This window comes from Tachypleus tridentatus, chromosome 13 (genome assembly GCF_004210375.1).
Source record: "Tachypleus tridentatus isolate NWPU-2018 chromosome 13, ASM421037v1, whole genome shotgun sequence".
NCBI classification, from domain to species: Eukaryota; Metazoa; Arthropoda; class Merostomata; order Xiphosura; family Limulidae; genus Tachypleus; species Tachypleus tridentatus.
This window is the reverse complement of record NC_134837.1, coordinates 184787241-184809713: the sequence shown is the minus strand read 5'-3', so window position 1 is coordinate 184809713 and position 22473 is coordinate 184787241. Positions and strand designations below refer to the sequence as shown.

At 36.7% G+C, this 22473-nt stretch overlaps 1 protein-coding gene across 2 annotated transcripts; it reads right to left on the bottom strand.

Moving 5' to 3' along the window:
* Positions 1 to 11164: 11164 nt before the first annotated feature.
* On the bottom strand, positions 11165 to 21917 carry LOC143239941 (uncharacterized). Of its 2 annotated transcripts, none has more exons than XM_076481616.1 (7): positions 21748 to 21917; positions 20185 to 20252; positions 19659 to 19760; positions 19247 to 19273; positions 17742 to 17834; positions 13701 to 13754; positions 11165 to 11500 (listed from the first exon to the last, which is right to left on the bottom strand). In XM_076481616.1, exons 1-6 carry the CDS (start codon positions 21854 to 21856, stop codon positions 13728 to 13730), a joined length of 426 nt encoding a protein of 141 aa, XP_076337731.1. In that variant the 5' UTR covers positions 21857 to 21917; the 3' UTR covers positions 11165 to 11500; positions 13701 to 13727. The 2 variants fall into 2 exon arrangements, with proteins under 2 accessions (XP_076337731.1, XP_076337730.1); XM_076481615.1 differs by having other exon boundaries at positions 13705 to 13754.
* Positions 21918 to 22473: the final 556 nt, after the last annotated feature.

Here is a 22473-nt window from a genome sequence, read left to right as displayed (position 1 = left end):
TCAATTGGCTGTTTTACTTGGACTAGGGTCAATCAAGTACCAGTGTTGGATATTCTCAGCAGGTGTTGTGGACAATTCTATCTGATGCTGGTATTTGGGTTTAGTGCTCACGAAACCTTGGCGTTGCTGCAGTGTCCTTGTTTGACATTGTAGTGCATCTACTGGTAGTGATCCATGGTGGGTAGGGTCAGTGGGAAATTTTACTTTTATCATTATGGATACTCCAATTAATAATCTTAATAAAATAGTGAAAAAACAGTCTATAGGTAAACGACCACGTCTTGATTCTGAGCAGCAATCCTCACCAGCTGTACCATCTGTTGTACCTTATTTTCTTATATTGCATTCACTTGCAGACAAAACTTTAGGGCAAATGTCTCCCTTTTTCATTCAGAAGGGATTAGACAGACTTGTTGGCTCTCCAAAATTAGTAAAGAAGCTTTGATCTGGTGGCATATTGGTGAAAACATCCACATTTGAGGAATTATTGTTGAGAAGGATTTGAAGAACATCGCAGAGTCAGAGATTCTCCCTGGTATCTTCACCCAAAGAGTTTCTGTGGTGAAGCATATATCCTCTCACAAAGATGGAATTATGATTCCGACCAATGTCTTCATTATCGCATTTACGTCACCACGTCTGCCTGACACCATCAAGGCAGGTTATCTTAATTGCAGAGTACGACTATACATTCCAAACCCTCTCCAATGTTTCCAGTGTCAACAGTTTGGTTACTCAAAGACGTTATGTCGTGGTTCCTTGATGTGTGCTCGTTGTGGTGGCAAGGATCGTGATGTCTACGAGTGTGAAATGGACCCTCATTGCATCAATTGCAATGGCTTTCACCCATCCTACTTTCGTTCTTGCCTAAATGGTTGAAAGAAATATAGGTGCAGCATTTGGAAATGATTCATAACATTACTTATCCTGAGGCTCGCAAGTTGTTGTCCACCACTTCTTCTCAGACATTCCACTACTACAGTGGGAGTCCAGACGGTTCTCTCTGTGCCTCCAAACGAATCGTTCTCAAAACAAATGAAAAGTATTTTGATCTCCATGGCTAAAAAGGTTGGTGAATCAATTTCAACACCCATCTCTGTCCCTTCCATACATTCCAACAAATCCCTAGATCCCCTTCCTTTGGTTTTGAGTACAGGCATTTCCTTGGATACATCTTCTCCCACTCCACGATGCAAAACGATCATTCGTTCACGTCCTCAATCGCTGGAATCTTCTTCCAACAGCAAAGACCTGCCCAATCTACCAAGGGTAGGATCCATGGAGGTCGATAGACCTTCCTGGAATAAAGACAGTAAAGAAAGAAAGACGTGGTCGTAAACAGAAGGGTTCTCCACCCAATTCTTCTACACGTAAATAAAAATGGCCACCTTGATACAATGGAACTGTCGAGGTTTATGTTCTAATCTGGATGACATCAAGACACTGATTGCTTCCTTCCATCCTGTATGTCTCTACTTACAGAAAACATTTTTGAAACCTGCCAATACATTTTTCGGCAGTTTCTTCGTACAGAAATAACAGGCTGTGTGATGGAGGGGTGGCACTGTTGGTTGATCAGCATGTGCCCACGCTGTCTTTGCCACTCAATACACCCTTGGAGGCAGTAGACATCCGTATTTCCTTGGGTCATACCTTTATTATCTGTTCTCTCTACCTGTCGCCTGGAGAGACATATGATCTTAATGCTCTCATTGAACAGCTGCCATCTCCCTTTTTAATCTTGGGGACTTTAATGGACATCATATTCTCTGATCACAACCTTTCTCTTCTCAGTACTGGTTCTTGTACTTATTTTCATGCGCCTAGTCAGTCCTTTCCTGCTATTGACCTTTCAACTGGCTCCCCTTCACTATTCTCCCATTTTTCTTGAAGGGTTGACAATAATCCACGAGGCGGTAATCATTTTCCTTTAATTTTGAGGGAGATTGGCCATGATCGATGCCATCCGACCCGCCTGCACAGGTGGAAGCTGGATCAATCAAACTGGCCCTTTTTCACTGCTTTCACAGAACTTCATCCTGCCATTGTCTGTAAGCCATCAATAGACGACTGTATGGCAGCGGTAACTGACTGTATTATACAAGCAGCTGCTTGTATAAAACCTCGAGACGTTTTCGACGAGGCAGGATTCCACCATATGGCACAGAAGGCTTAAAAATAAGCCTGGGATACTTTTCTTAGGTATCCCACACTATTGCACTGCATTGCTTTCCAGCAGGCCCGTGTACATGCTCGGTGGGTAAGACGTCAAAGCCAGAAGGAATCTTGGATTAAGTTCACAACCAGCATATCTTCTACCATCAGTTCCAAAGTCATATGGGACAAGATTTGAAGGATCAGTGGGCAGTATAATTCTGTCCCTCTCTCAATCTTGCTCTCTGATGGCCAGAAAGTGGCTGATACTCTAGGTGAAAGCTTTTGCCAGGTATCTAGCATTTCTGTTTCTTCCTTCAACTTCTTAGCCATCAAGACTCAGGCAGAGCAAACACCTCTGTCCTTTCGAGCTAATTGTCTCCGTGACTATAATCGTCCCTTTACACTGGTGGAACTCAAACTGGCCCATCATCGATCTGGCAGTACATCAGTTGGACCTGATGATGTACACTATGAAATGTTTTGCCATCTATCTCCTGATTCTCTTACTATTCTGCTTATTTTTAACCAAATCTGGCAGAAGAATGCTTTTCCTGGTGCCTGGCACCAGGCTATTATCCTACCTTTTTCTAAGCCTGGGAATGATCCCAAGATTTCTTCAAACTACCATCCTACTGTTTTGACGAGCTGTCTCTGTAAGACCTTAGAGAGGATGGTTAATGCTCGTCTCATTTGGTTCCTTGAATGAAACAACTTCCTCTCGCTCACCCAGTGTGAATTCCGACGACAGCACTCCACCATGGACCACATGGTTTGACTTGAAACATCCATCAGAGAAGCCTTTCTAAAACGACAACATCTTGTATCAGTATCTGATATTGAGAAGGCTTATGATACAACTTGGAGGTATGGCATTTTGCGAGACCTCCATATATATGGGTTATGTGGCCATTTGCCCATTTTTATTTAAAAAATTTAATAGACAGGAGATTCCAAGTTCGTGTGGGCTCAACACTTTCCCGTTCTTTTCTACAGGAACTTGGAGTCCCTCAGGGCTGTTTTCTGAGTGTCACCCATTTCAGTATAAAAATTAATGCCATCACTGAACATTTCCCTCTCACTGTTGCAAACGGGCTCTGTGTCGACGACTTTCACACTCATGAGGTATATTTAGCAGCAGCTACAGATTGCCCTCATTCGTTTACTGAAGTGGACCACGGCAAATGGCTTTAACTTTTCTCCAAACTGTTTGCATACACTTTTGCCGCCGACGGGGTATTCACTCTCTTCCTGATCTCTCTATCAGCAAATTTGTGCTGCCTGTGGTCCCTGAGATAAAGTTCTTGGGTTTATCTTTGACCATAAGCTGACTGTTATATCACACATCAAGCAGCTACAGGTAAAATATACAAGAGCACTGAACATGCTTTCTGCACTTCCTCAATTCAGAGCTTATATGTACAGTCTCATGAACTTTCTTTGCACCTCCGCCGTTTGCAACTGCCTTCACTGTATGCTTTGAAACTTCGTTTCCTTACCAAAGCATCTCACTTGGGATTGCGTTTTACTTCCTCGGTGGGCCATACTTTTTCATAAGAGACATTCTGCCATTGCTCCTTTTGGCCTATATATCCAGGCACAGTTGGGATGAATTGGGTCTGTCCTTGGATAACATTGCTGTATCCACTGGTCAGCACATTCCACCATGGCTACTTACGGTCCCCAAATGTGACCTATCTTTAAGTCATCTGAGAAAAGCAGACACTCCTGATTGGAAATACTGTCTGTTATTTGCTGAACATCTTTCAAACCATTCTTCCACTCCTATTTATAAAGATGGTTCAAAATCAGGCGAATATGTTGGCTCTGCTGTAGTTTGTTGTGGTTCAGTGGTTGCATGCAGAAATTCCTATTCCCTCTACAACTTCTGTGTTCATTGCTGAACTGTACGCCATTTTTCTTGCCCTGGATCACATAGAAGCTGAGCAGTACTGAAACAGCACTATTTATATTGACTCACTTAGTTCTCTACTGGCCTTGGAACCGCTTCATGTTAGTTCTCACCCTGTTCTCGCCAATATTCAAAACCGACTGGTACAGTTATCTTTAACATCTATTTCTATTTAGGTTTTCTGGATACCGGGCCATGTTGGTATTCGCGGGAACAAGCTCGCTGACACCGCAGCTAAATCTATCTGCTCTGGCACTATTACCGCTGTGCCTGTTCCAGACATGGACTATGGTCCTGTATTCAAGGCTCGGCTCCGTACCAGTTGGCAGTCGACTTGGAATGAGTAACGTCACAACAAGCTTTTCCAAATGAAACCCTATATTTGACTTTGGCCGTCTTGCTTTCGTAAGAATCGGAAAGAGGAAGTTGTTCTAACTAGACTATGCATTGGTCACAGTTTTTTAGTTCATCGTTTTATTTTATCTGGAACTGATGCACCAATGTGTAGTATGTGTAACACTCAGATCACAATAAGCTACAAATCTCAACGACGGCACCATTTTAAACATGTTCTGTCCCAAAGTTTGTCCATAACGTCAGACAGTGTTATTGACGATGGTGACACTGTCCATCTTGGATATAATTTTAGTTTTTAAAGAACATTAATCTTTTTAATGCCATTTAAGTTTTTTAATTTATACATTACACCTTTTTTAATGAGATTCCATTTTAAGAATCACAGTCCATCTAGTTCGATTTGAAATTAGAAAATGGCCGTAATATCATATAACTCACAACCAGGACTTAAAAGGCCAACTTCAGGTGACCGACAGTAGTTTTTGTACTTACCTGTTAGTCTTCCTGGCGACTTATGATAATTACAATTATGCTACAGAAAGTCCTTTACAACTTGTTTTACTCTAGTTTTTTTCTTAACGTTGTAGACTAGATGTAAACATTGGTTTTATGTTATTTGATTTTCTTAACTTTTTGTTTTACCTTAATTTCCTTTTATAAATTTTACTAAATTTACTTTAATTTTAACTTTTTACCAGATGTTTGGCACAGATAGCCTAGCTGCTTTGTGTCATAAAACACCAAATCAACCAACCAACCAATCTTCTCAACCAGGATTTCTCGACAAACAACCAGGGGTTCTGCATATACTTGTGTGTAGATAAATACTCTTCTCATAACTGCAGTCTGACTATATAACAATACTTTATTGCTGTAACGAGTTTCGTAATGACACAACATAAGTTACTGACTGAGATTTCGTACAAACAGGTGCTCGAGTCAGATAAACATTTATTTTTTGAGAGAGTATGTTTATTGTAGTGTGCACGTTTGTGCTCGAGAAATTTCCCATGCTTTTCGAGTATGTGTGCGTGGGTATATCTATATAAAACATAGATAGTCTATCTGGAATTATTGTTATACTGTCGAAGTAATAATTTTTGTGATGAATACTGTGAATGGCTTCGAAACATGTATTTGATACTTAAATAGTTCCGTTGATTCAAATAGCTTGATTGAGAACCATTTATATAAGGTAGTTCTACCTTGGTTCCTGAAGACACTGGGAAAAGTAGGAGAGATAAATAATGAAAGCTTTTCGTAAGTCCTGGATCTCTTAAAGTAAATATGGTGCAGTTTTAAAACGGTTACTCGAAGAAGACGTGGTTAAGGCACTCGACTCGTAATCCGAGGGTCTCGGGTTCGAATCCCCGTCACACCAAACATACCTGCCCTTTCAGCCGTGGGGACGTTATAATGTTACATTCAATACCACTATTTGGTGGTAAAAGAGTAGTCCAAGAGTTGGCGGTGGGTGGTAATGACTAGCTGCCTTCCCTCTAGCCTTACACTACTAAAGTAGGGACGGTTAGCGCAGATAGCCCTCGTGTAGCTTTGCGTGAAATTCAAAACAAACCAAATCAATCGACAAAGACACCACGACTACAAAACAAAGTAGGGGAATTGTCTTTAAAAAGGTAAAAAATGAAATGGCAACTGAAGTAAAAGGGACTCGGTTGTTGTTTTTTATGGACACGAGCTACAAAAAGTGTGGGCCAACACAACCAGTGTTTCCAAAACGTAACGGTATCCTATGGTGATTATGATTTTTTGATGGAAGCAATAAGAGCTTTGACGGTGGGCTCCGGCATGGCTGGATGGTTAGGGCGCTTCACCTATAATCTGAGGGACGCGAGTTTTAATTCCCCGTTACGCCAAACACGCTTACCCTTTCAGCCGTGGGGCGTTGTAATGTGACGGTGAAAGATTAACCCAAGTGTTGACGGCAGGTGGTGAAGACGAGCTGCCTTCCCTTCAGTCTTATAGTACGGCTAGCGGAGATATCCCTTGTATTGTTTCCTGCGAAAATTCAAAACTAATATCTCTGTGAGTTTTCACAACATTACATAGGACGGTGCTGGGGGACTTCTGTATATAACATATACGTGGGGTAGCACATCACGTTAGGAGATTTAACAACTGAAACAGCTACATACAGTGTTATGGATGTTGTAACAGTCCTGAAACAGTTATTCACCTGTAGTGTTGTGGATGTTGTAACGGTACTGAAACAGTTATTTACCTGTAGTGTTGTGGATGTTGTAACGGTACTGAACCAGTTATTTACCTGTAGTGTTATGGATGTTGTTACGGTACTGAACCAGTTATTTACCTGTAGTGTTATGGATGTTGTAACAGTACTGAACCAGTTATTTACCTGTAGTGTTATGGATGTTGTAACAGTACTGAACCAGTTATTTACCTGTAGTGTTGTGGATGTTATAACGGTACTGCATCAGTTATTTACCTGTAGTGTTATGGATGTTGTTACGGTACTGAACTAGTTATTTACCTGTGGTGTTATGGATGTTGTTACGGTACTGAACCAGTTATTTACCTGTAGTGTTATGGATGTTGTTACGGTACTGAACCAGTTATTTACCTGTAGTGTTATGGATGTTGTTACGGTACTGAACCAGTTATTTACCTGTAGTGTTATGGATGTTGTTACGGTACTGAACCAGTTATTATGGGGAATTCAGTATTGTTCTTCACAAAAGAATTTCGCTACTTTAATGGATCGCTGCTATCGTTATCGCTACAGCAAGTTTTACATAGCGGCGCATGTGTAGAGGAATGAACCTAGAAACCTGAAATGTTGCATTCATACAAGGTATGGTCGGAGGTGCCTGTCCGAGTCTTATTACTTACCCACGTACGCGTACATATCATTTTTGTGAGGCAAGCTAACAAAAAACTACGTACGAAAGAATACGTGACTGCCATAGCACCAATAATGTAGAATGTTGAAACCTGAAATTTTGCACCTTTACTAAGTGCATCGTGAGGGTTTGCACCTGGATGCTTTCCTGCACTCATGTGCATCTTTTTTTACTAAAAAATACACAGAAAGGAGACGTGACCCGTATCTTCAAGAGAAAATAACCTAGAAATTTTCCTCCATACTAAATGGACTCTGAGGGTCTGAGTTTTATTAGTTACCAACGTGCGTGTGCTCATGCGCATCTTTTTAATGAAACAATCTTTTGAAAAATCTCGTAAAAAGAAATAGTTCCTCAGAAAAAAACTTCTGATAAACAGAAAAGCCATTTCGTTTTGGTAACAATACAGATTACGAGTCGAGTACCTTAACTGCCTGATAATGCTGAGTCGGTTATTTTAAGACATGAAAAGTTGCTTCCCTTATATGAAGTTGTAAAAATGCACATAAAAACTTAATATAACAAAATGTGAAACAGCAAATTTGGAGTTATCTTTGTATGGACTCAACAAACCTTCATTCCAAATTTTGTGAAATGAGGGTAAAAAACGTATAAACACCCATAAAATGCAAATTCGGAAATTTGTATATATAATATATTGAGATCTGTGATGGTTGAACAGATATGTCGCGTAATAACTTTTTACATGTGACTTTCTTCCAGACAGACACTCTTCTTGATTGTGTTGCGTATTGTTGTCTGAGGAACATAGATGGCCTCTTCAACTGACCTTTGTATAGGTTTTCACCTGTTACTACACACCACACTTTGCTTACCAAAGTGTGATCAAATTTGTTGTATGTCTCTTTCCTTATTATCTTGGTACCCCAAGCTGCTCCATGTTCGTTTATTTTCCAGTACCACTAAGTATAGTGGATATCCTTATCTAGAAAATTCTAAATCCCTGATTTGATTACATCTTTATGATTTAAATGTATGCTTATTTTACACAAAACCAAGTGATGCCGAAATGTACTTCTCATACATTCTGTTCCACCCCAAATTTATATTGTTTCTCATGTGATTTACTTTAGCAAGAGGTTTAGTTTTATTCTTGATGTGTATTACTTTTCCTTCAATGAAGAGGTATTTTTTTCATACTTAACAAGCAATATTAATGAAAGAGCTTTTTTTTTTTACTTTATCAATGATGCATTTTACGTTCCTTTGATTTAAGCCTTTTCTGTATTCAATAATGAAGCACTTGTTTATCTTTATTGTTTTATGTCACCGTGGTATTAATTTTATTGTCATATTTTTTATGTGATATTAAGGAATTCGTTCTGTTTTATATGTTTCATTCTTTGATCCTCACGTGTTTCACTGATTCTTGAAGATGTTTAAGGGTTACGTTATTTCGACTTGTTTGTTTGTAATTAAGCTTGGTCTGAATTTCGCGCAAAGCTACAAAAGGGCTGTAATGGGAAGACAGCTTGTCATCACCATCTACCGCTAACTCTTGGGCTACTCTTTTACTTACAAATAGACGGATTGACTGTAACATTATAAAGGCCCCACGGCTGAAAGGGCGAGCAGGTTTGGTGTGACGGGAATTCGAAACCGCGACCCTTGGATTACGAATCAAGTGCCTTAACCATATGGCCATGCCGGACCTGTAATTGAGCATAAAGCTACACAATTGGCTATCTGGACTCTGTCCACCACAAGTATTGACACACGGTTTCCGGCATTGTAAGGCTGCAGACATACCTCTGTGCCACTGGAGGCATTTCGAGTTATTAAAGGTTGGGAAATATAGTTTCGATTCTTTGTTTCATATGAAGTTTTATTGGATAAGAGTATACTGTAAGTGGCGAGAACAGGTTATACTGCTTTCTTGACCAGCGCACAAATTTAATGAGATTTTAAAATTAGAATTGTTTGAGGATGGCCTGAAATCAAAGGGGGCAGAGATATTTATTCTGCAGGCAAGCTAAGTTTTCTCTAACTTCATTTATCTAATAAAGTGAAGTTCACCTAAAACTTTTCAAGATTTTCATGCATATGAGTACATATAACTTTAACGAAAAACTTTCGTCTAGAAAGTGACAGTGTTCCTCTTGCTCTAGTTACTTATTGTTCTGGGTGATCACCCGAGGGTATCAACTACACTCTTTCAGATAAAAATTGCTGTAGAGTATGTTACGTAAAAGTACACAGCGCAATTTGTCTTTCAGTGGTAATAACTGGAGAAAACAACAACAAAAATGGTCAGAACCACCAACAGTTTTCTTAGTCTGAAAGGTCCAGTAAAATATGTTGTTTTTGTATTCCAATAATCATTTAATGTGTATTTTTTTTCATATAAAGATTATTATATTCTGTTTTTCACTCTTTTTCTTTACCAAACTCAATAAATATCAAGAGAATTAAATTATAACATTCGTGGCATAAAAGTTAAAAGTGTTAATTATGTCTTGCTAATTTACTGAGTAAAAACAGAAGAGCTGCTTTCCACATTGAAGCTACACAGCTGAAGTCACAAAGCAATCTGTAATTTGTATAATAAGAAGTACATAAAATAATATATTGGAGTATTACAGGTGCTATGATTACTTCCTTATTAGTATTCAGATAGGATCCTCAAAAGTCTAATCGAGTAGATGAGGACAGTTCATAAAACATTTTATTTACAAGGTTCGAACGTTTCAAAATACACACATTCTATCTTCAGTGAAATTTAAAAATAGTGTTTAAAAGATTATTATTAACAATAACTATAGTATCACTAATGACTGGTTTATTTTGTAATAAAAGTCGAAAATGGAAGGATAAAACTAAAAACAAAGTATTAGGGAAATATTGGAAAACAGTTAAGTTTAAGTGTGAAAACTTTGAACAAATTTAGATCCAAAGGGTTCTGCGAGTCGGTCGGTCTTTAGCCATGAGTGAACTTTCTTTAATGTAGAGGTCAATGTTCGATGATTCTGTGGTGATGAAAGAGAAATAATTATATGAAATATTGTGACCTGTGGTTTTAGAATGTGAACCAATAAATGAATGGCTGGGTTTAAGTAGCAGATGATTGGTCCTGTTAGAAACGTTCAGACCTTGTAGGCCCGGCATGGCCAGGTGGTTAAGGCACTCGATTCGTAATCCGAGGGTCGCGGGTTCGAATCTCTGTCTTAACAAATGTGTTCGCCCTATCAGCTGTGAGGGCGTTATAATGTGACGGTCAATCCCAATTTTCGTTGATAAAAGAGTAGCCCAAGAGTTGCCGCTAGATGGTGATGACAAGCTGCCTTCCCTCTAGTCTTACACTGCTAAATTAGGGACAGATAGCCCTCGTGTAGTTTTGCGCAAAATATAAAAAAAACAAATAAACATTGTAACTAGAATGTTTTTTATCAACCACCTTCATTACTAGACTTAGTTTCTTTCATTATGGATTCTCGAAATATTTGGAGATTCAAATAGAAAATATTATGAAGAGTTCAATTATAAAAGTAGAATTCCAGCTGGAGAAATGTTTTATCCAGTGAAAATCAAGCCTACTGTGGGTAAAATTATCATATTTAAAAAAAAACTTGAAGCTGTGATTACGTACATTATTTTTAGTGAATCAGTACATACAAACACTAACTAATAATGTGTTTAAATAATATTGTGTCGACTTGAATTATTTAAAAAATCACGATCTGTGTATGTATGTATATATATATATATTATATATGTTGTATATAATGTATGTTTCAACATTTTACCAAGGAACAAAAATTAAACTACTATTTCGAAAGTTTTTTTATTTACGTCAAACATCAGTGTTATGTCAAAGTTTGTGGTAGTAAATAACCAACTATTTCAAAAATAGTTTTATTTCACATCAGACCCAAAATAAAGTTCTCGGTAAAATTCTGAGTAATTGATTTCATCTTTTGAAAAGTTGAAAATAAGGAAACTGTAAAAATTTCAGATAATTTCTGTTTCTATAGCAACCGACATAAAAGGTTCTTCACAATCAAATTTAACAACATAATATGAAACTCTAATTTAAATTTCAAACAAAAACAAATATAAGTGAGTTTAGAGTGTAAAGAAAGGAAAAACACAATGGTTTCAGTCCTGGTTGCAGTTGGTTGTTTTCAGGAGGTCTTCTACATGTTGTAATCCCGCAAACCCTGGGTTCGAGATTAGCCTGGAAGATCGGGACAACAGAAACATGAATGTGGGATAAAGAATCACAGCACTTGATGGCTAATATGTATATAATTAAACGTGTTTTAACATTGTGTCCTTCATGATAAAGTTAAGTAAATTAAAATATACGATTAGTTGGTGAAAGTAGCGCCCTCTAGTTGGAGGTCGCAATGATAAAATTGTACAATATACTGTATTATTGTTATTGCAAGATATAATAAAAACGTTATAAACTAAAATTTAATTTATCCCTTCTGGTTCGAATGAGTCCAGTGGAGACTGAAACTGATTGTTATCAATAAGTCCAAAAGCTATGAGTCACAGGTTCGAATCACCGTCACCGAACACGCTCATCCTTTCAGCCGTGGGGACGTTATAATATTACAGTTAATTTTACTCTTCGTTAGTATAAGAGTAAGTAGTCTAATAGGTGATGGTAAGTGGTACTGACTAGCTAGTCTACTACATTAAGATTAAGGATCGCTGGCGAAGCTTTACCTCATGTAGCTTTGCGCGAAATTCAAACCAACCAATAAATCTGTGACAGCTGTAGACGAGAACAGAAAAGCAGTCCATTTTTCAGGAATAATTACCGTGTCATTCTGACATTAGAAATGTTTAAAGTCCCATATCAAAAGACACAGAAAATTAGTATCCTTAATATTCTTATTTGGGGTTTTGAATTAGTAACTCATTACACAGATTTGGGACCAACCTAACTCTTCTAAGCTGGCTGATCCTCATGAGATGTTATTGGATTTACGACCGAAAATCTCGCTAACAGTGAGGGTACACAGTTGATCAAATAAAGCATTATAACCTTTATAAGTAAGCACAGTACATTTAATGAACCACACACATTTTTGAGTTGATTTTTAGTTTTAATTAAGTAGTTAACAGCTGTTCAATGAATAACTTTATATTATTTATAAGTATCAAGTCCGACTTTTAGCATCGTAAGTCTAGACTTATCGCAAAGTCACTCGGGAGCGCAAATACACACAATGTGCTCAGTCGCTGCGAGGATCGACTCCTGAATTATAAGCCACGAAACTAACCGACAGACTGTCATTCTGTTATTTTTTCTAAGATTAGTCACTCAAGGATTAGGTGTATATATATATAATTCAGTATCTAACATTAAAACAAATACTATCTCAGTTTGTTTCACAACCTCGTGACTGTTACTAGACTTTCAGGGGAGGAAGCAGTCTTACTTTACGACTCGAACACTGATCTATACTTTTGACGCTGTCCCTCTAGTCTTACACTGCTAAACTAGGGACGGCTAGTCATCACCACCACCGCCAACTCTTGGGCTATTATTTTATCAACGAATAGTGGAATTGATCGTCACATTATAACGCCACAACAGTTTAAAGGGTGAGCATGTTTGGTGTGACGGAGAGTCGAATCCCCGACCCTCGGATTACGCACGATTGCCTTAACCACCAGGCCATGTCGGGCCCAAGGAATTGGTAATTGGAAAAAAAAACAACAAAAAAAAAACCGGCAAGAGATCTCCAGGAACTCGTGTAAAACTTCAAATGTTTCTATTTCGGTAGAAATATAAAAAAAAAAAAAACACTAATTTTTAAAACTCATGCTCGGTATGTTGAATTAAATAAATTAGTTCATATTCAAATAAATAACTTGTATTTGTATATGTCACGTGAAATTTGCACTGAAGTCCAAGGAATTGTTTGTTACTACTAAGCACAAAGGTACACAGTACATTATCAGTGTTCTGCCCACCACGGGTATAGAGGAGCATGTAAGCAATTAGAAAAAAAGAAATAATTAGTATTTGAACAAATCTATGTAGCCATCCAACGAAATGCTTAATTTTATAATACTCTCGTGGTAGAGGACGGGGTCGACTTGACTAACTTACAGCATTAAAATTTGGGATTCAATGCTCCGCAATGAACATAGCAGATAGATAAGTATGGTTTTGTTCTAAAATAAACAAACGAAAAATGTTTAAATAAATATGTTTTAAAAGATAATACACTTGCACAGAATAGTCTGTCAAAACGCCACCTGAAATATTTATTCTTTTAAATATATATTATATAAATATTTAATCATCATTTTTTTGAGAATGTTTCAAAACAATATTTATATATCTTAGTATAGGAAGTGCTAATGTTACAATTAGGCTTAAGAAAATAATATATAAATTTAAAAAAACATACCAACCTTTCTTCTTCCCTCTCTCTCAGTTAAATCGGATTTTCAAGGAAGCATTTCTATAACAAAAATATTAATAAAAATAAATGATTTTCTTCAGATGCCAGACTTCTTTTTATAACATTTTATGATGTATTTATTAACCAAAGTTAACGAAGTAAAATCTGTGTATAGAACAGTGTTAATTAATATTCTTTCTTTTCTTATGCTATTAAATCCCTAACGATGTTATTAGATGCTAATCGCAGCTCTGCTTTGTGAAAGCTAATAACTGACATTTTAATTTGTTGAATTTCAAGGCGACAAACCTATTTCCAAAATTAAAGATGGAAATTCGCCCGACATCAGGGTTCTTTTTAAACCCCTTCACAGTCAAAATTTCTATAATAAAGTAGCCAATATATACAGTTGGACAGCTTCCAGTAATCACATCAAAAATTACAAAAAATCGAGCAAGCCAACTGTGGGTTATGAATGTTAAAACATACAGACATAATAAGTCATTTTTATGGTAGATTCAGCGTTCTTTGGTTACATAAATCGTTACCGTGGTAATTAAACAGAAGACCGTGGTGTTAACAACTAAGATATTAGTGACGAACATCTTGCGGATCCTTGTTGCGAGATTAGTGCATTATTTTTTACAACTGTTTCTTTAATCGTTGACCGTATAGAGAAGAGGACCTGAAGCTAAATCATTATCATTATTACTTTCGCAACGCCCAACCACTAAACATGTGTGTGGCTGAAGAGAAAAAAAAGTTTCTGCACCCCAGTTTGTGTCACCGGCCCCTCTGGAGCCCGCGAAATTTAAAAACAAAATTACCGTCAAGGTGATTAGAATTATTGCCCTGAAAGGGGCCCGTGTAAATGTGGGTTACTCAAGCCATTTTGTAACAACTATTAATGTACTAAGCAGTTCACACCAACAAGGAAGAAGAGGTCAAGTGCACCTGACCCTCCTGGATATACAAACATACATACCCAAACAATGAGAGAGAGAGAGATTAGGATTAGGACAGAGAAGTGAGGCTAATTACGCCCTAGCACCAGTCGCTACACTTTCCAATTGCGCAAGATTTCTGCGAAGACAAAATGATGTTAGAACACACACATTAGCGAAATTTCTCGCCGTAGAGCTTTAAAACAGCTAATTGCTCTTCCAAACTAATAGCAAAATAATTTGAAGCAAAATTCAGTTCTGTCAGAACGAAGAATGAGGCTATTATTTTGAATGCAACTGTTTCTTTAGCAGCAGAGGAATTGAAGAGAGACTTAATGGAGGTCCAATTCGTTTCACTTAAGCAGATGCTTCAAACAGAAAAGATGCCAAAATTATACCTGTCATGGTGCGATACTTTTTGCCAGAGGAGGGAATGAAAGTAAAACTTTTAGACTTTCAGTCGGTTCCTGGAGTGACATCAAAAATTGTTTGGTGTCCACTTAAAAAAAACAACAACACGATTTATCAAAACAAAATTCTTGCTTATTGTGGTGACAACTGCAATATAAATTTTGAAAGTGTGCGAAAGATAAATCTGCGACTGAAACTTTTGGCTTAACACGGCTTACGGTGATGTTGCTATGAATCGTACGGCATGTTTCAAGTGGCATGAAAAACAATGTATATAGTCGATTGAAGAAAGAACTTCGTAGAAATATTGTGGATGTTGGTTGTAGTGCTCATATTGTACATTATTGTCTCCAAACTGCAGTTGATATTCTTCCTGTTGAAGTGAAAAGCTTGGTTGTCAAAATTTACAAGTATTTCTATAGTTACACCGTGCATGTTACTCATCTAAAAGAATTCTGTGAGTTTGTGGAAATTGAGTACAAGAAGATTCTCCAATATGGTCAAAATTTACAAGTATTTCTATAGTTACACCGTGCATATTTACTCATCTAAAAGAATTCTGTGAATACGCAGTTTCTTTGTTACCAACTGTTGAGAGAATTTTCCAGACCTACGAAGGACTAAAGTCACATTTTGTTCACAAGAACAGTTCCCATTGTTGATAAAACGATTTTTTGAGAGCAAATGTGGAGAAATGTATCTTTGGTTTGTTCATGGACAACTAGGCTTGTTCAACAAAGTGATTTTAGCCATGGAGAAAACAAAAGCAACTGCAAGTGATATTGTTGTAGAAGATAATATGTTGAAAACCAACCTGAAAGAAAGACAAGGTAATAACCTTATTCCCCTTGGTGCAAAAAAATACTTAGTGTACTAGAGGAAAAGGTAGAATATCAGGTAGACTTGATATGTAGGAATTTACCAGTTTGTATGATTGTCTTATATTGAGCTGTGGGAAAACACTTTTGGTGGTGGGGAATACTTTGTTTTAATAAAAACAGTGTTTTCGTGTGGCTTGACATAGAAGCACCTGCTAAAAAAACTAATGAAACACTTGGAAATGCTGCAATCAATGTTGATGATATGTTTGATAAAGTTGTTCTTGGTAAACCCTTCTGGTCATCAAAATGTGACCAGTGGAAAGCAAAAGATATAGGTTGTGAATAAAAACGGGTAGAACTTTTCAACCACTTCGAAGATCAAAGTATTTCTGTACCAAATCCCAGGCTAGTTATGGAGTACATTCTTTGTTTACCAGGCACTTCTGCCCCTGTTGAAAGAGTATTTTCAGTGATGAATAGCATCTGGTCTCAAGAAAGAGGTCTAATGAATTAATTAACAGTAAAAAGACTGTTACATTGTAAACTCAGTACTGACTTGAATTGCTGTGAGTTATTTGTAAAAATAAAAATCAATAAAGATTTTTTGTAGAAAGTTCATTCAAGTGAAAAATATGAATGGGCACGAAAAACAGTGTTCAGTGAAAAATTAATGAAGTTTTGATGTTCCTTGCCTTGCTGAATTTAAATAAATGTTAGAGATATAAACTATCAGTATTCATTTTTTTTTTTTTTGTGGCAGCATAAAAGCTTAAGGGGAGTTAGGTTATGAAAGTACTTCTTTATTATACCAGTGCCGGTACCTATAATAAAAATTGAAAACTATCCCGGTCTGAGGTTTGGAAATTACGGTAAGCCTAAACATAATGCACGTCCATCTAAAAACTACACACTGTTACTTTTATAACACCAAAACATATTGAGTACATTTAAATAGCTATTTATACGCAATTATGTTCCCTTCCATGATTTTATACAGGGCACTATCCATGTTTCCAAAATACATGCTCGAGTTAATTCTGAGAAGCCATTTCTCAATGTATTTTTAATTATTTGCCCGAATTTACTCGCAATATATCATGTATAACAATAGGTTATCAAAAAACGTGTGGCATGGAATATGTTAATTTCTTTCATAGCATTATTCCCATATTTATGTTGTAACACGAAACCATCGTTCTCGTACGACCATAATTCAGACGCGAAACATTGTCAAAAGAACGAATGTTCACAACGATTATCGACGTGATGTCGATAAACACGTTTATCAGAAATGTGGTCCAAGCAACGAAATGCGCAATGTAGGCGCGTGCGCGTTTAATCTGGTGTTATAAGTGAAAAGTCAACATATTAATTAATCCAACACTATTCATCAATATTGTGCGTAACTTAGCCATTAGTTCCTATGACGTCACTACATTTCAACGTGAAAGAATACCAATGTTATTAAACGTTGTGGTGAAGCCATGCACGTGCTGTGTTGTTAAAAACTTAGCAGACTATCCTCGTAACCAGATAATCCGTAAGTAACAAATCTATTCTACAGAAAGTTTCTTACTTTCCTAAGAACCAGCGGGTCAAGACTTCATAAACGAATCTAACTTGTTAAGAACGAAAGTGAAACATCAGTTAGCTATGATTTTCAGACCCTGGTTAAATATATCATACTAAAACAAGGCTCACTTGATTTTTGACTTAATGCTTCAATTTCCAGACCACATGGAAATAATTTTAAAGAGAAAACATGGAGAATGCCGTAATTTCCACGTGACACATAAATAACATGTTCCTTTATCTCTATATATACATATGAAATGTCTATCGGTAGTAAACACTATAAAACCACTACTTACTGCCATACTTCCTATTATATATTCATGAAGTGGCTTCTTTCGTTTCATTGTTCCTTGTTCGGGGCCTGGAAAATCGTCCTTATCGGGCATCGGCTAAAACACATTTTATGCAATAGCAATGTTAAATTTTCGCACGCAACAATGATGCTATCTTTCTACTTATATCAATAATACTGACTTTCCTCACGTAACAATGATATCAACTATTAACATGTCAGGTGTAACAATGATACTAACTTTCATATATAACAATGATATTTTCATATATAACAGTGAAACTTTCTATATACAACAATGGAACTTTCTATATACAACAATGAAACTTTCTACATACAACAATGATACTAACCTTTTATATATAACAATGATACTAACCTTTCATATATAACAATGACGTCTTACACAAAGATCCCTACTAAGTTGGACAAAATTGGGATAAAACATATTACACTCTGTGAAATTATAAAAACTTTACAGGTTATAATAAACAGTTTCCGAAAGAAAAGTCATGGTATGTAGTGTTTTTTATGGTTAACTGGATGTATATCTAACATGTAATCGCGTTCAAAAGGCTTTCAGTATATAATATTTGCTCCCCAGTCAAGAGTATGTTGTCCTTGGATCTTCAAACATGAATGAGGACGAAAATATAAAAAAATACATCACTTTTACCTCTTTCTTGTTTTTATCCGTGTCAGGTGGTTCCTCTTTACTCAATTATTGGGATGGGGTGACATCATAGTATGGACGGGTATTGGCTGTTTGGAAGTAGTCCATTTATACAAGTTAAGGAAGCTATGAACGTCTTGTTGTATTGCGCCATTCTGGATAAAGTTTCGCTGACTGTATTGAATGAACCTTATAAAGTACCTATTGTTTAAGTCAAACAACGGAGTGTGCAAACTACAATTTCTGTACAATTCCTAGTCAGTTTATTCGATAGAGAGCTCCCGTGTATAAAAATATAGAGAGAAATGATCGTGTACATTAAAATGAGCGCCAAAAGAAACTCAGTATTAAATAAAACAATGTATTTTCATAGCATAAAAATATATCAAGATATTCAAACAGAAAGGTCTTAAAATCGAAGTTTCATATCTTAAGAGTGCCAGACTACGCACTAGAATGTTCGAGGTGCAATATATCTCTGAACATGCTCCGGATTTACAGCTGTAGAGTTTTTATAATTGTGACAATTACTCTTATTACTTCGTTAGCAGTAATTGTGTCAGCCTGCTGAATAGTTACCTTTCTCTGGTCAATAGTTTGAAGTGTCTGTAACATAAAGAGTTATTAAAAAGAAAACAACGATGTTATAAGATTATTAAAAAAAAATTCCAGTCATTAAAACATTTCCCCTGGGAGAAGAGAACATTTACAAACCCCTACTTACGATTCTTGGGCTCTCTCTCTACATATATATCTATACACAACACGTGCCTAACACTGCTTTAATCGTTCTTATTTTACACATTTAGGGCTAAATTTAAAATATCCATACTCACCATGTACATCATGATGCATAACTTGAACTGAAAAATGAAACATATTACTGGATGAAATAAACTTCTTCAAACGTCCACGATTATCTAGTTTAACAGATACAGTGAATGAAAGATATAATTCGACACATTTATCGTTAACAATTATGTTTCGTAAGTACACGAGTAAAAATCTTGATTCCTAATCATTTCAGTTTCTAAATTCATCTCGTAACTACCAGATGAACTACGTAACATTTATTTTACCAATTTAACAATTAGTGTTAGCAGTTTAAACTATCTATTACGTTTTCTTATAGTAAACAGTATATATTTGAGTAACAAATATATGGAAAATTTCTATTTAAAAATCAACGTTTGTTAAAATCATTTGACAGAAAGATTAACAGAGACCATCAGATAATGGTAGACCTACTTCTCGCTCGTTTGCGTAGTCCTGACATCTCTTATTTACAAGAGCAGCGCCCTCTAGACCAGGAAATATCTTCTGAGTACAGTTTTCTTCCACAGCTTTCGCCTAGCACACGAAAAAAACTTACATAGAGACACAAAAGCAAAACTGACGTAAAGTATAGATGAGTTTTATACATCGTGTATGAATACCATAGGTAATAGATCGAATCCTGAATGTACGGTGGAATTTACGTATCTCAATAACGTGGTTAGCTTCCAAGACTGACATTTTTTTAAACATTTATGAGTATTGATATTTACATTCATTATTACGATCCCGGAACGACTACCTTTACCCCATGAAATCACGAATGAATTCCCAAGGTCTTTGGCGCTTAGACGTGCTATAATTCCACGACACTACTACTGTTAAATAGCATCAGAAGTCAATATTTTGGTTTTATTGCCACATTTTCTTTAAATCAATTATATAATATGCTTTATTTAAAAAATCGATTAAATTGAAAAGAAACATGATTCCAATCTACCTCTGGTGGGCAGCTGTCCGTTAAACACTGATATCTGGCCGCTTTTACGCTGTCTTTTATTCCAGACGCTAGTGGAAAGAAAAAAACGAACATTATTCAGTTGAGAAGATGAAAAAAAAACCTTTACTGTCTACATGGTCAAGCACTTAAAATCCAACAAACTGAGAGTTCATTATTAAACTCTTGCCTGTCTGCTAAATCAGGGCTAAGAAAGTACTTACATTACTTGTTTTAAGTTAAAGTTGGTATTTCAAAACCTACACTTAAACAAGAGCTTCAAAACTAAACTGTAAGTCTGTCTGTCACTGAAACTCTGCTGCTGTTCATCCAGTGTGGTCTAATATAAGAATATACTATACGACACAGAACCACTTCTGATTGGTCTGATAAGCAATTATGAAGCTTTTAATAGCCAAGTATCTTGACAAAAGCTCTCCAGTGTAGCATCTAATCCAACAGGTTCCACTGTGAGATTCTATGTCAAAAGCACACTACTGCTCCCTGCATGCTTTCCACAAGTGTTTTAAAAACCACTCACTTTACGTGCTAGTAGTAGTATTACTTTTGGTTAAGCAGATATTTGGCTTATTTTAGATCGTCATTATATATACCATAATCACATAACGCAAAGAATAAAAACAACAGTAAATGTGTACAGCAGAAAAATTGTTGAAGTAAGCCAGCTATTACAAAACATTTGTTTGTTTGTCCGATGAACTTGTCCGACGCGAAAATACGTAAAGGCAATCCGCTCTAGCCGTCCGTAATTATGTATTCTCAAGACGGCTGGTTTGGTTTGTTTGTATTTTTTGAATTTCGCGCAAAGCTACACGAGGGCTATCTGTGCTAGCCGTCCCTAATTTAGCAGTGTAAGATGAGAGGGAAGGCAGCTAGTCATCACTACCTACCGCCAATTCTTGGGCTACTCTTTTACCAACGAATAGTGGGATTGATAGTCACATTATAACGCTCCCACGGCTGAAGGGGCGAGCATGTTTGATGCGATGGGGATTCGAGCCCGCGACCCTTGGATTACAAGCCGAATGCCTTAATCACCTGACCACGCCGGGCCAAGATGGCTGGTGTGGGTATTAAAACTTTAATTCAAATAAAGTACAGAATAACGTTTTGACCTTCATAGGTAATCTACAGGTTAACGTTTTTGCTTCAAGTGGGTTCTCGTCATCATGAACGTCCCTAACTTTGTATGACTGGATAGAGTTTCGGCTGTTGCTCTTATAACTGTTGCTCTTGGTCATAAAGTGGAGCGCTCAATATTTTTTACGCGAAACGTGAGGCTTAATATCAACAGTCCATCACACTTAACACTAGGGCGCGCTTCTTGCCATTATGAACCGATATTTTAAGAAAAATCAAGAGACACAACAAACATTTAAAAAAGTTTTAATTTTAATAATGAAGTATTTTTTATTCTCCTGAAGGTCTGTAGATAGAGTAAGTGATTGAGTCTAGTTTCTTTTGAAAATAATGCATACAAAATTCAAGTCGTTATTTTTTAGAAAAAGCTCTAAATCTTATATGCTCCTACACTTAAAATCTTACCACAAAGCCCCGTTTCGGCGAGAACTTCAACGATGAACTCAGGATTGGACATGACAAGTTGACCACAACAAAGAAGCACAGCGCTTACAACGACTAGTATGATTCCCATGGTTGGACAAGATAATGGTCGAATCAGACAGAGATTGCTGCTTGGATCACACTCACACACACACACACATATATATATACGTATAAAGCTCTGAATTCATGACGTAAATCCACAGAGTACACCTGCATCTACACAAACAAAAATACGTAAAACACAACTATTTTGAGTCACTGTTTACAATTTGATCAACTGAACGCCTCGGGTCTATTGTGAAGCTATAGATAGCCGAGGTTATGTGTAATATTGAGACCTTACATGACAAGCACAAAATAAATTAAACCGTGAAACTCACCTCTGAAAGTTTGGTAAAACAAATTATGGCTGAAACTATGAAAATGGTAACACGTACTGAGATAGTGTGGTAATATATATTAATGTATACAGAGCTAGTAATGGTAAAATACGGTAGCACATTCAGAGCTAGTGTGGTAAGATATGATAACGTATACACAGCTAGTTTGATAAGATATGGTAACGTATACACAGCTAGTAGTGGTAAAATATGGTAACATGTACAGAGCTAATGTGATAAGATATGGTAACATATACAGAGCTAGTGTGGTAAGTTTTGGTAACACATACAGAGCTAGTATGATAAGCAATATGAAGATGTGTTT

Coding starts and splice junctions, on each gene's coding strand:
- LOC143239941 (XM_076481616.1), bottom strand. CDS start 21,856: ATGGGAATCATACTAGTCGTTGTAAGCGCTGTGCTTCTTTGTTGTGGT. Junction 20,253..21,747: donor CGCCGAAACGGGGCTTTGTG/GTAAGATTTTAA, acceptor TCTTTCCACTAG/CGTCTGGAATAAAAGACAGC. Junction 17,835..19,246: donor TATGCATCATGATGTACATG/GTGAGTATGGAT, acceptor AATGTGTTTTAG/CCGATGCCCGATAAGGACGA.